Source organism: Rousettus aegyptiacus, unplaced genomic scaffold (genome assembly GCF_014176215.1).
Source record: "Rousettus aegyptiacus isolate mRouAeg1 unplaced genomic scaffold, mRouAeg1.p scaffold_m13_p_1, whole genome shotgun sequence".
In the NCBI taxonomy this organism is placed as follows: domain Eukaryota; kingdom Metazoa; phylum Chordata; class Mammalia; order Chiroptera; family Pteropodidae; genus Rousettus; species Rousettus aegyptiacus.
Genome location: NW_023416284.1, coordinates 33,703,124 through 33,717,464, shown reverse-complemented (window position 1 = coordinate 33,717,464; position 14,341 = coordinate 33,703,124). Strand labels below are relative to the sequence as shown.

Here is a 14,341-nt window from a genome sequence, read left to right as displayed (position 1 = left end):
AGAGCTGGAGATTGGTGGGTATTTGTGGGAGGGAAAGAGGGTGGAAAATTAGCCCCAGGGCCTCCCTGAAGCAGCTCCCACTCTGGAGAGGTTACCTCAGACCTACCTCACTGCAGTTAAGTAGAAGAGGTGTTGGGGTTGCCAGAGGAGGGTGCATGTGCCTCTGCATGGTCCGTCCATTCATCTGTCCATTTGTCTTTCTCTCTAGTTAGTCCAAACAGGCAGAACCTCTAACTTGGTGGGGGGTGAAGGTGGTGGTGGTTGTGGAGTGTGTACAGAAACAGGAGGTAGGCTCTTGGCTCTGGAATTATTTAGAAATGGACATAAGCCAGGACAATGGACTTGACTTCCCGGGGCTGAGCTGATGGACACTGGCTCTGGCAGAAACTTGGGTTAGAACCCATGCTCAGCATGTGACCTTGGCCAAAGTCACCTCTCCTCTGTGCCTTAGTCTCCTCATCTGTGGTAGGGGTAAATAGCCCCACTTCACAGGGCTTAGTAAGGGCTCAAGGAGAGAATACAAGTTAAACACCCACAACCATAAGTGCTCACTGCCTCTTTATTGATTCACTCAACTGAGGTAGGTGGATTAAACACCAGTCACTAGGCTAAGCTCTGGGCTCAAAGGAAGACACTATCCCTGCCTCATGAAGAGAGAAAGTTGCTTCCAGTGGGGCCTTTTTGGCCACTGAAAGGAACCTGGTCTTTATCCTAAGAATAATGAGAAGGCAGTGACAGATTTCAAGTTCAAAAGCGTGACGTGGTCAGATTTGGGTTTTAAAAATATAGTTTTGGTTATTATGAGAGGGACAGATTAGGAGAAATAATACTTCCACCATTTTCCCTTAAAAAATCTACCTTGAGGCTGGGTGGGTTGCCACAAACCTCTTTTAAAATATATTCCTGAGTTCCTACAGAAGTAACAGAAATCCTCTCAAGCCAAGAATAAAAAGGGAGCTGAAATTGGGCTGGTAAACAAGATGAAGCTACAGCAACCTGGGGTTATTTACAAATTCCCAAAACCCAGAACCCTGAGTTTCCACAGCCACTCAAGGGGTGGGAAATAAGGTCCTGTGGGCCTACCCAGCCACAGCGCGAGGAGCTGGAACCTAGTCCCCCACGCCCACCACATCAATCGGGGACCTCCAAAGAGTGTCCTCAGCAAATAGAGGCACTGACCATAAAAAAATATCCACACACCCGCAAAGGGAGACAACAGTTCCAGTGGGGACAAAAAGGCTCCCTAGAAAGTTAGAAATATTACCCTCATACAAATTTTGTGTTTGAATTCACACTGCCTTTGTGGTCCTGGAAATACTAAACTTAAAAAGTTACTTAAGTGGACTCAGGGTGGTGGCACCCCATGGAAACTGTCCAAAGTAAGTGAAAATCCTCCCCGGGGTAATGTATCCTCATCCCACAAGGATTGTCAAATAGGAGCTTGTGGTAAAATTACAAAACACGCTAGGAAACAAGTCACTCTGAGTGATAGGCACCAGGAGTAAGAAATAGCAGAAATAGTTTTTCTGAGAGTCTAAGATGCTAGAATTATGATATATAGAATATAAATTATTTTGTTTAAAATGTGTAAAGGGGAGAGGGGAGAGGTAGATGGGGTGAAAGGTCAAATATGCGGTGACATTAAAGAATCAAAAATAAATTAGTTTAAAAAATAATAAATAAAATGTGTAAAGAAATCAAAGGTGGACTTGAAACAATAAGCGGGGGAGAAAATACTGCCCGAATTGCCAAAGTAGATTTGAAAAATAACCATGTGGAATTTCTGGAGAGAAAAAGTATAATCATTGAAATGAAAAACTCAGTAGACAGGATAAGTAGCAGATCAAACCCACCTAAAGAGAATTAGTGAAATGGAAAAGTCTAAAGAAATTATTCAGACTCTAACAGAAAGAGTCAAGAGGTGGCAAAGAGACATGAAATATAGAATAAAATGGTCTAACAGAGAGAGAGAAAAGGCGAGAGGGAGCAGGAGTGGAAAGGGGCGCATTCTATCAGACCCGGGTAAGGATGACAGAGGCCTACACTGGAGGGCACTGGGCACAGAAGGGTGTTGGTTAAGAGATGTTTGGGAGGTAGAACTGACAGGGCTTAGTGATGGAGTAGATGACAGAGGCCAGGGAGAGAGAGGTGTCAAGGATGACTGTCAGATTTCTGGCTCGAGACACTGGGTAAAAGGGTGTCATTTATTAAGGTGGCAAAGACTGGGGAAGAACAGATTTGGGACAATGAACGAGAGTTCAGTTTTGAACTAAGCACATTTCATTTTGCATGGGACAATCTGCAGATGTATCATTACAGAGGAGAAAATGCTAGAGCTGGACCTTAAGGTTTGTGTAGGAGTTTACCTAGTGGAGAAGGGACTGTCTCTTAACTAACTTTTGAGGAAAAGGATCTCCTTTCAGCGAGATCATCGAGGTCCATTTGGAAACCTACTATCACTCAAAAGAGATCTCTCAAGATCATTCTCAAGATCATCAGAAAGGATTTTTCGGATCTCCTAGTTCCATCTCTCATTTTAAGATGGGGAAGCTGAATCCAGAAAGGTCAGAGATTTGCAATCCTAGCCTTAGACTCATTCATTACTCATTTAACAGATATTTATCAAAACCTCACTTTGTGTCAGATCCTAGATGCGGGGGACACAGCAGGAACACAAACAAAGACTCCCCTCAGGAAGCTTATATTCTAGTGATGGGAGACAGACAATAAACACAAACATAAGTAAAAAAATATATGTCAGAAGGTGATAAGAACTATAGAGAAGTGTAAAGACTGGAATATAGAGGAGGTGCCACTGGGAAGGTGACCCTTGAGCATTAGAGGCCCTGGGAAGCTCTTAAAGGTCTACCGTCCACTACAGCCCATTGTGACAGTGACTCGGGTTCTAGAGTGCAGCCCAAGGAGGGCAGAGAAAGCCCAGAGACGGAGGAAGAAGAGGACTAAAGTGGGACTTAGTGGGTGGGCTGTGCCCCCCAGGGGGGGCAGAAAAGCCCAATGGGTCAGAAGGGCCATAAAGACTCTCTTTACCCTAGTGACAGGTAAGGTAAAGTTATTGTTGGGGTTTTTCGGGCCCCTGTCCTTGGCCCCTCTCCACCAGAACTCAGATAATACCCCATTCCACTCTCTTCCCACCTTCAAGAACACTTAAAGGTGGGTCCCAAATGTCCTTGCGCCCCAGTACAGAGCGGGCAGCCTGGAGGCGCTTGTGACAGGCACCCAAGTCCCACCAGGGAGGTCGGGTGGGCCCTCTGAGGCTCTGTTCCAGCCAGGAGAGGGGTTAGGGCTCCCACGTCACACCCATGTCTCTCTCATCAGGACTCCTGTGGGCAGCCTCCACGAGGCCCTGGACCAGTGCATGACCGCCCTGGACCTCTTCCTCACCAACCAGTTCTCAGAAGCACTCAGCTACCTCAAGCCCAGGTGAGGCTTAGGCCCAGGTTGGGGTTGGCGTGTGCATGTGTGTGTGCATTTGTGCTAGCCAAAGTGTGAGTGTAGGGCTGGGGGTGTTGGGGCGTGGAAATTCAGAGGTCTTCTGTGAAAGGATCTCCATGTAACTGAACTCCTTCAGTGTCCTGGGTCACCGTGACCCCTGAGAGCCCCATAAATAGACTCTCCATTTCACAACTGAGAGCAGCCAGACCCTCCCCAAGGTCACTGTGACTTCCTTCCTCTTAGGTTCTGGCCACCTCATCCACTTCGATTTCTTATTCCCACTGAATCTACTGGGGGTTTCTCCCCCATCAGTTCTAACACAGCTCCTTTTTCTTTATTTTTCCCCAAAGCATTAAAGCCTTGAATTACCTTTACTCAAGCCTTTTAGGGAATAAGTGACAGTCATTTAGCCATTTCTTCTAGTGGTTACTACCTTATTTCTAATTAATATGCTTATAATACTCATTCTTTATATATATATACACACATACATATATATACGTAAATATATATGTGTGTGTGTGTATATATATATATAAATATATATATACACCTACAGCATAATACTCTTTACTTATCACTTTTTCAGGTTTTCAAAAACAAAAATTAAATTGAGATAAAATTCAGATACCATAAAATTCATTCTATTTTACTTTTCACTTTTAAATGTCATCTGTTGATAGACAAGGATTTAGCTTTCTTGAACTCCTGCCCCCTCTCCTTTACCTCATCCTTCTCTTATCATCATATCGCAATATTTCGCCAGATCAATAATCAACACTTACGTTATTATAGCTATGTAACTAATGCTCATTGCAGAGACAAGTCATACATCGTAAGATTACATTTCCTTTCTGGAGTTAACGATGGTGTCATTTTTTTATTTGTCTAATTTGCTATACATTTATCCTGAACTCTTTATAACCACGCTATCAGCTCATGCTATGATGAGTTTCCCTAAATGCTCAGACATATCAGGCAAGCACTCAGTTCCTCTTCCTGGAAACCTGTCCCGAGGAGGACAGACATGTCTGCTGGCCACCTCCCAGCTACTTCTTTCTTTGGCCACCTTCCATGGCTTCTTTCTTTACTTGATCCTGGCTTTTTCTCTCTTGTATCCTCCCTCATTTTACTAGAGCATGTCCTCTAAAAATGTCCTGAGGAAAAGTTTCATTAATATGACCCCTTGCTTCAGAATTTTGAGGGCATCGTACCCTGTTTTCTAGCTTCTACTGTAGCCACGAGAACCCCAATTCTTACTTTGCATGTGATCTTTATTCCCTCTCCAGAAATGTTTAGGATCTTCTCTTTTATTCCTGCAAGTCTGAAATTTCACTATGATGTGCTGGAATGTAGACTGTCTTTCAGTTCTAGGAAATTCTCTCATACAATAACTCTATGTTCTGTTTCCATTTCCTAAGCTTCTTTAAGTCAGATATTTGACTTTCTGAATCAGTTCTCTTCTAAGCCTCTTACCTCCCCCTACCCCCAATTCACAATTCTTTATCTTTTTATTTTCCTCTGAATTTGGGGAGATCAACTCAATTTTATCATTAAATCGTTCGATTGACATTTTTTTTCTGTAGTTATATGAATAATTTCCTAGTATATTGTTCTTCAAATGTTCATTTTTCCCTAAAACTTTTTATTCTTATTCTTATGGATGCATTCTTTTCTTTTTTTTTCTTTTCGTTCTTTCTTTTTTTCTTTCTTTTTTTCCCCTCACTCTTTTCTTTGGATCTATATTTGAAATATGTGAGTCCTTAGGACAGGGCCTGGCATGTAGCAGTCACTCTAATAATAAGTATTTTTTGTTGTTGTTATTATCACAGAATATTATCTTTTTAAAAATGTCTTATTCTTTTCCTGCATAATCTTGGCTTTCTCCAGGTTCCCTATTTCTGTTTAATGAGGGGCATCCTCTTCTCGTGGGGAGGCTTTCCTCAATGCCTGCTGGTCCATGGCTGTCTGTATGTTCATATTCAGGAGTGAACTCACTCAAAAGGCTAACTGGAAAGTCTAGGCCAAGCAGCCTTGTAATTGCTGACATTGGCTTTGGGATGGCCTGGCTGAGAGCTAGTGCCAGATGTCAGCTTCTCCAGAGAAAAATCTTCCATTCCTCAGCCTGGACAGAGACCCCCTGGCCGCCTGTGTTGTGGGAGGTGGGGCGGGTTAGGGACCACGGGTCTGATCATATCTTCTGCCTGCTCACCCTTGATCCCCTCTTTTCAGCTGTAGGTTGTCCTCTGCCACACCTGATTCCCTCAGCTCCCCAGAAGAAGCAAATACTGACTCAGGGGATACCTCCTCCCCCAAGTCTGGAAAGCCTGACCTGTTCAGTTCTCTAGACTTGACTAACCCGTTGTCCTCCAGGCTACGGTCAGTGGCTCAGCTTCTGGGGGTTGGGGGTTCCAGGGCCTGATGATTACGAATACTCTTACAATAGCGGCACAGGCAGCACTCCCCACACCTCATCCCACTCTGAGGGGATCTGGGCTTGAGGTGGAGCAGGGCCGGGTGAACTGGCAGGAGCACGGCTGCCATCTGAAGCAGGCCAAGCCCCTTCCTGCTCCATCACCAAACATGCCGCTTCCCCTTCTAGTGCTTTTGGAAGGTTCCATGACTCCACTTCCATCTGGTCATTACCTGTTCCTTACTGGGCCCTGGATCCAAGGACACAACTACCTTCCCTCACCGGCCAGGCTGCTCCAGGCCACAGCTGCTCAGCTTGTCCTATTCTACCCGGTCTCCTTCATCCCCTGAAGCCCAGCTAAAACCAGGCCACACCTTTGTCTGACTCTAAACTGTCCCGCAGACATGGGGCCAACAGAAGGGAGTTGGAGAGCAGAAGAAACTGTTAAAACTGGATGCCGTGGCTGCACCTAGGCCCTCAAGCTGTACTTAAGTGTACAAGACCCGCCAGACCCTCATGAGAGGCTGCCTCACCCTCCCTCAATCAGAGACCAGTCTTCCCGTGAGGCCATCTTTTACCTCACACATAAGGCTGTGTAGCTTCTCTTTATCTTAACCTCTGCCCCATTCCAGAAAAGGATCTTTCTTATTAAGTTTAAGAGTTTTCCCTCTAAGCAATAGATGTCAGTAGTACACTCCCTGTTCTCTATTGTGACGACCAAAAAATATTGCCAGAAACTGCCAAATGTCTGGGGGCAGGAGATATGCATGGGGATGGAGAGAGGTGACGGGGAGGGGGAGGTGAGGGGCAGCAAAAATACCTCTCCACCTCTGTTGAGAAACACATGCCTAGAAAAATAATTCTTGCTCAAGAAGGCCATCCCTCCCCAATCATAGCCATTGAAACTTCAAAACATGTTGGAGTCCAGTTTTAGTCATTGTTCCTCACTGTCTACAGTGTCTCATTTAGTTATACTAATCCTATGCAGTGGGTGAACTTTACCCCTATTTTCCCTTCGGAGAGCTCCCGCCTCTGCTGCTCCTTCAGTGCGGCACTTCAAGTAGTGTTGTCTCCGCTTCTAGTTTATTTCACTTCATGCCGTGTCTGTCCCTGAGCACTGTCTCTGGAACATGGTTGCCACTCCATTCATTTTTCTTGATGAAAAAGTCATTATGATTGATAAGTGGCAGAGCCAGGATTCAAATCCAGGCCCACCTGGCTCCACAACCCACAGCCTCTTGGGCCATCTTAGGTCTTGAGCAGGTGGAGGAGTTTACGTTGGGCCGAAGGCCTCGTGCCTCCCTCCTCCACCATGAGGGAGTGAAGGAGGTAGAGGGGTGTGTGCGGGGTGCAGGAAGTTCAGGCTGTGTTCCTGCCACGTCCTGGGATTCCTCTGAGGGGTGAGGCAGTCCCCTGCTGAGAGTGAGGAGTCAGGTTAGTGTTGCTGGTGTGAAGGGGGGAGGTGGGAGAAGTATCTGAGTAGCACGACAGGGGTCGGTGGCCTTTACTCGGTGAGACTGTCTTTGAGGCTGGAGGCTTTCTCCAGGGTTGGTGGGCAGTTGTGTGGCTCCTGGGTAGGGGTTCCTAACTGGGTGCAGAAGGGGGTTGGAAGGCTCAGCAGTGAGTATCTGGATGAGAGTGGCCGGTATGGAGGAAGCTGGGTCAGGAAGAGAAGACAGGCTGGAGGTGGGGGGATGGGCACGAGAGTGCAGAGTGAGAGTGGGAAGGTGGGGAGGGTTTGGCCGGGAGGGTGGGTAGCATCATTTAAGACTCCAGAGGCAGAGCCGTTCTGTGGGATGCACTGATGAGGTCAGGCTGTGATCCATGGGATGGGGTGGTTGAACACCTATTGCTGGTTTGTTCATCAAAACTTCCTGAAACGTTGTGCCCAGAAGCATGCTAGGTTCTGGGGCTGCAGACTGAGCAAGGCATGGGCTGTTCTCAGGGTGTGGCGGGAACACACTGAAACAAGCAATAAGGGGTGCCAGGAGTTACACAGGGACCACAACTCATGTCGGGAGGGGATGGTCAGAAAGGCTTTAGGACCGGCCACGTAATTTTGGGCCTCATTACAAAATGAAAATATAGCGTTTCTTGTTCAAAAATTATGGATTTCAAGACAGCAGTAGCAGAGTATTAAACCAAGAATGGAGCCTTTTTGGGCATGGGCCCAGTGTAACTGCACAGATCACGTACCAGAAAGCCAGCTCTGGATGGCTTCCTGAAGGAAGTGACATTTAAGCTGAGATGGGCTGGGTGAGGCATCAGCCAGATGGAGAGGTCATTTCTAGGCAGAGGGAACAGCTCGTGCAAAGGCCTGGCAGTAATGGAGGTTCTAGTGTATTTGGGGAACAGAGACACTCGGCCTGGTTGGAGTGAGGAGAGGTGAAGCAGATCCCAGAAGGGAGAAGGCAGGATGATAGAATGTGGACTGGGGATATGAGTCTCCTAGAAGGTGCTTGGGCTAGAGAGCAGGGCAGTAATGTGGGGTCTAAAGGGACAGGAATTGGGATGGGGAGGGAGGAGCTTTAATGAGGAAGAAGTAAAGAGGCTAGGAGGCAGGTGGACTGCCTCTGCCTTCCAGACTAGAGCAGCCTCACCCAGAGAGGTCCTCAGAAGTGGGACCTTACTCTGGGATAGGAGGATGGGTTCATACGCACAAGAAGGATCAGTGGGTGTTGGGTCAGAATCAAGAGGCCCAGGTGGTGGAGACAAGGATGGCTGACAAGTAACTGATGAGGGCCTGAGCCTTGGCTGCTGGCAGTGTAGGGAAGAGCTGGAGGCCAGTGGGCTTAGCTGACCTCCAGGTGGCCCAGGAGTCCTTGGTCCCAACACCAGCTCTTCTGAGGGTTCTTCAAGTGCCCTACCCATCTTGACAGCTGGTCTGGGCCCAGAAGGTACGACCCCAGTGGGCATGGTGTCCCGGAGCTGGGTGTAGCTCAGAGGCGAGGGGGCTGTTGCTGCCAGGGGGCTGGATGCTTTATGTGCAAACGAGAACTTTGTGGAGTGCAAACTAAACTTGGAATGTTTCAGGTCAGGGGACTTGTCATACCTCTGTCCCTCAAATTCCAGCCCATACCACAGTTGGGGAGCTTCTCAGTGTTGAGCTGGGGAGGGGCTAAGATTCCCAGCCTCAGGAGCATGCCCATGGCTTCAGGCCTCAGACTAGAAATTCCACTTTGCCTGCCAGCTGCCCAGGTGGGGCTGTTCCTTCTTCTGGGCTCAGCACGGGGGCACTGAGAGGGTGGAGCCAAGTCCCTGGCATCAGGCCTGGGGGTGGTAGAGGTCGGGGTTTAGGGAGAGAGGAAGAAAAAGGCAAGGGCTTGCAGGTTAGAGAAGCCTGGTGAGAAGGGGTTATCTGGGGAGGCATGGATCTCTGTGTGCTACTGGGAAACCCCTCCCCAAGGAGAAGGCTTTGATCCAAGGCAATGACCCTTGACCCAGGCTGGCTGTGGAGCAATTTGCATTGATTGAGTGTTGGCAATATGGCCTTGGCTTATTTAAGCCACCAGGAGTCCTAGGAGAGAAGGATTAACGGCATGCCTTTTAGAGAGGAGAATCGAGGCTTCTCTGAGCCAGGATCGAACACACCAGGAGAATCGAGGCTTCTCTGAGCCAGGATCGAACACACCAGGATCAAACTGCTGGTATCGAGCAAAGACAAGATTCCAACCTGTGGCTGAGAGACTTCAAAGCCTGAGTTCTGCCCATTGCAGGTTGCGGCCTCCTTTCCACAAGCCACTGCCCTCAGATAAAGTGGTTCTAGCAAAGACCAGGGAGGTGTCCTGACAGCTGCCAGAGCTGGTGAGGGGTCGACCAACCACTGGTTTTCTTCAAAAACCTTTGACTCCCATGGATGCTATCACCTGAGAGTCACCCAGAAGTAAAAAAGCAACTTAATTTACAGAGGTGTTTGTGAATGAGAAAGGCAGGAAAACAAGTAAAATCATGTGATTTTACAATAGAACAGTCTATAAAACTTTGCCCTGAAGTTCCTACCATAAGCCTGGAACTGAGGAGATTCATAAATAATTAACAAGGGGGTATAGGGAAAGGAATGAACCTCTGCAGCACCCACTGCGTGCCAGTTAAGGGTCCTCCCTGGCCAGCCCCACATGGACCCAAGCAGGCCAGCATTATTGTCCCTACTTAAGAAGCATAAATCAAGGCCCAGGCATGTTATGCCTTCTCTAAGTACAGAGAGGGACTGGCATTGTTCCTATCCCTCCCTGCCTGCTGCTCTCTGTTAGACTAAATGTCCCCAGCTCCAACACACTCTTTAGTTGAGAGGTCTGGGGTTGTGGAGAAGCAGGGAGGCTAGAGGGGAAGGCTTCCTGAGGCAAGCTTGCTTGGTCCTGTCACATCAGTGCTGAGGACAGAAATGACTCCCTCACAGGCTCTGTCCCTGAGGTGCCCAGTCTGAGGAGGGAGCCCTGGATTCCCAGAGAGGCCTTAGAAGTATTTAAGGCCTTGACAGATGATTGAGTCAAGGGACATGGGATTAGGAAAGGGCATTTCAAGCTAAGGGAGTAGCATGGGCAAAGACCTGGAGGGGCGAAAGTGTGGGGTTTTCTTGAGGAGAGCGTGTGCAGTTTTGTCTCAAATGTGACAGTCATGGGGCAGAAGCAGAAGTGAAAAGAGGGCTGAGCTGAAGAGGTGAGCAGGGCCTGTGTTTTGTGAAGTGCCATACCTGAACATTATCTTATGGGATGTGGAAGCCACGCGAAGGTTTAACCAGAGAGGTTGAACTAGAGAGTGACATGATCAGATGATAGAATTAGTAGAGGCAGGAGGTGGGAGGCCAGCGAGCCAGTCCTGGGAACAAGGATGGGACAAGCCCAGGGGTGGGGCTTGAGGATACAAGAGATCCCACAGACAAGACTTGGGCTCTGCTGATGGCAGGTGGGGCAGAAGGTGAGAGGCAGCCCTGGGTGGAGGGAAGTGTGGCCTCAGGTCAACAATGCTAAGCCATTTTTGAGTTTTCTCAGCAGAAGAGAAACAGGCTCAGATTTGGAAAGTCACAGGGCCACTCAGCTGGGATCTGAGGTCTTTAGATCTCAAGTATGTCTCTTCCCTTCCCTGGACCTCTGTTTCTCTCTATGCTGAATGGGAGAGAAGATGGTGGATGATTGACACAGGGCCAGTTATCTCTGAGGTTACAGGAGGTACCTATGTCTTTTCTCCCTGGCAGGACCAAGGAGAGCATGTACCATTCGCTGACATACGCCACCATCCTGGAGATGCAGGCCATGATGACCTTTGACCCTCAGGACATCCTGCTTGCGGGCAACATGATGAAGGAGGCGCAGTTGCTGTGTCAGAGGTCAGGGCCCCATGGCGGGCAGGGATAAGGTGTGAGGCCTATCCTGTCACTCTGGCCTATTCCAGTGCCTAAAATGTCATTATGAGCTCTGTTCCTTTTGGCTGAGAAGATGTGTCCTCGATTGCTAAGATCTGTCTCTGTCATCACTGCCTCAGGAGCCTTATTTTCAGAGCCACTCACTGAGAGACTCCCAGGGCCCAGGCCTGATTGGGAGGAGGTGAATTCTGGCTCTGTCACTTAATTCTGGCTCTGTCACTTGACCTTGGACAAGTCCCTCTCGGGACTCGACTTTCCTCATATACAAAATGGTGTGTTTTTTGATAGGGTTATTGTGGGGACTGAACGAAGACACAAGTCCCCGGACTTGGTGTATAATTGGTATTCAGTACATATGAACAGCTTGCATTAATGAACCAATAGACCCCGAGTGTTTGTGTGCAGGTGGTCGTCACTCATTGGGCACACACTCATGCTTGTCCTAGGCTAGGTCCTGTGCTGGGTACTGGCCATTCATGGAATCATCAGACCTGGGCCCCTCTGATGCCCACACTGCCTGGTTGGGGAGACAGGCGCAGACAGTGATATCTCAGCACGATGCAGGGAAGCTCAAGGGGTCATGGGTGTCCAGCTGAAGAGTAGGAAAGGCTTCCTGGAGGAAGTGATGCCAGAGCTGGTCCTAAAGGATGACTAGGAGCGGAGGGAGGAGGGGAAGGTGCTCTAAGCAGAGGCAACAGCAGGGGCAAGGGTATGAGAAAGCCCTAGATTTGGGGGAGTTGCCAGGAGCAAGAGATGTGGTCAGAACCACCCTGGGACCCTCGCTCACCTTTGCCGAGTGATCCCAGGCTGTTTTTTCCTTTCTAGGCACCGGAAGAAGTCCTCTGTAACAGATTCCTTCAACAACCTAGTACACCGCCACACTGTGGACCAATTCACGGAAGGTGTGGCACCCAGGATGTCCTCTCAACCCTGCAGACCCCAGGCGGCCCTGTTCCAGACGCAGGGAGGGGTGGGATGGGGTACTCATTCTCCCAGTCATCACTGAGGGTACTGGGCCCTGACCTAGCTGCTGGGACGCAGATGGGTCAAACCTGGGGCCTTTCGAGGAGGGGCTCTCAGGTGAAGGGGGAGCAGACGAGACTCACTTACCTGATGGCTTTACCTGTTAGGGACCTGGAAGTCCAGGAGAGAAAATTCTGTCACAAGGTCTGTGTGCTTTGCTCCTCAGGCCGGGGTGGCTTAGAATTGTGTGTGAAGTTAGGTTTACTGGTCTATGTATGTAGTGATCTCATGTGCCCCAGAAGGAATGTGGTTTGAGAAGCTGACACACTAGGCGGGACGAGACGGCCGAAAGCAGTGGAAGAGATGGTCTGGGGCGCCAGAGCCTATGTGGCGTTTTTGTGCTGTGGCCATGTGTACATGTCCTGGAGGGAGCAACAGCCAACCATGAGCAATTTCAGGCTCTTCAGTGCAAATGGCTTGCCCCACCTCAAGAGCCCTAGAGTTTCCAGCAAGAAACAATGCATATGATGGTGTCGCTCCCTCCTTCATACATTCCATGGCTTCCTGCTCGCCGCAGGACCAAATCTGGAACCCCTTCAAGGCCAGCGTTCGTGGCTTTCTGCCCGTGGTCCTCTGCTTTTCCTCATCTTTTCCTGCCCTCTAAATCTCTCCCCACCTTACCCTGTTTTAACCACCTGTGTCTCAAGGGTCCCCAAATATCTGAGTCGTTTGGCTCTCCTGGGCCTCTACCTAGAAAGCTATTCCTGCCTCATCCTTCCATTCCTTTTTCAACTCAAACGGCCAAACTCAAATGTCCTTTCTTCAGGAAGCCTTCCCCGACTCCCTGGGGTTAGGACTCCTTCCCTTACTCCTGCAGCCTGTGGGCTTCCCCAGATCAGAATCTTCATCAGTTCAACCTGGTGCCTACTCCTTGCCTGAGACCATGGGGATGTTGGTGCACAGCAAGAGAGCAAGAGACCAGGCCGAGGGCCCTGTGCTGACATTCTGGGTGGCGGGATGGGGAAACAGGAGGAAGACAAGGGGGAAGACGTAAACTAATTTGGGACAGCCATTGAGTGCTATGAGAGAACCAGACCTAGGAGATTGGGTGGAGGGTGCTGACTCAGGCTCCCTATGCCTTTTGGGAAGTGGGGGTGAGGCAGATTTGTCCTAGGCCTTCTGCCAAGAGTCCCAGGAGGCCACAGGGCTTTGATTTTCTCCCCGCAGAGGAAATGCACGCTGAGGTCTGCTACGCAGAATGCCTGCTACAGAGAGCAGCCCTGACCTTCCTGCAGGTAGGAGCCCTCTCCTTGCACAAGCAGCCTGGGGATTTCAGAAGGTGGCTTCCCATGCCCAAGCCAGTAGGGTCTATAGCAGCCATGATCAACCCCCTTGTACTTTAGGCGAGGACTGAGGCTCAGTCACCCCAGCACTTCCGGCCTTGGCCAGGCTCAGTGGCAGAGGTGATGGACTCTGCCCACTCCACAATGAGCACACACGTTCCCATCCGCTACCAGGATGCACTTCCACATCATGACTGCTGTTTTCCTGCTAAGGGTCACATGGGATGACGGGCATTGTCACAAAGTCTGCTTTAAACTTGATTTATTCAACAAACAAGTTGACTCAATTCATTCAGAAAGTCGATTTGTAGCACAACATACCAGGCTTTGTGTACACGTTATAGGCATGTAGTTTTTACATACCTTACACACAACGCATATTTCTTTCTATATACATTTACATATGTTTTTAAATCTTCGTTTTGCAGTCCTTTGAAGGGGAGGGTTTGAGGGGAGGAGCCACTTTCCCAGGGTCACGTGGCTAGCAAATGGCAGAACTGGGATTCGAACCCAGGTCTGACTGGCTAGGAACCTATGCTCCTTACTACGCAGAGGTATTATGCGTAGCAGAATCACGATTTTAACAAAAAGCCTTGGTTATAATTATCATAATTAATCATCCTGTAAATATGTGTGTTGGGGTAGAGAAGCACATATAAATTTTATTGTTGGGGTGCTGTTTATTTTTGTTAGCTATTTTTCTATCTTTTTATACCTACAGTGATTAGAACTGGATTAATCCTAATCCTTCATCAGCATAATGAACTATAATAATTGCACCATGAATGGCCTTTTATTTTGTTTATTCTA

The 14,341-nt window shown here is 48.6% G+C and overlaps 1 protein-coding gene across 3 annotated transcripts in view; it reads left to right on the top strand.

Moving 5' to 3' along the window:
* The window catches only part of TTC39A (tetratricopeptide repeat domain 39A), a 39,361-nt gene that overhangs the window by 5,225 nt on the left and 19,795 nt on the right, over window positions 1–14,341 (top strand). For all 3 annotated transcript variants that reach the window (XM_016120301.2, XM_016120303.2, XM_016120302.2), the window contains exons 2-5: window positions 3,337–3,441; window positions 11,058–11,189; window positions 12,051–12,127; window positions 13,416–13,483. In XM_016120301.2, coding sequence (XP_015975787.2) covers window positions 3,337–3,441; window positions 11,058–11,189; window positions 12,051–12,127; window positions 13,416–13,483 — 382 coding nt within the window. The remainder of the gene's footprint in view (window positions 1–3,336; window positions 3,442–11,057; window positions 11,190–12,050; window positions 12,128–13,415; window positions 13,484–14,341) is intronic.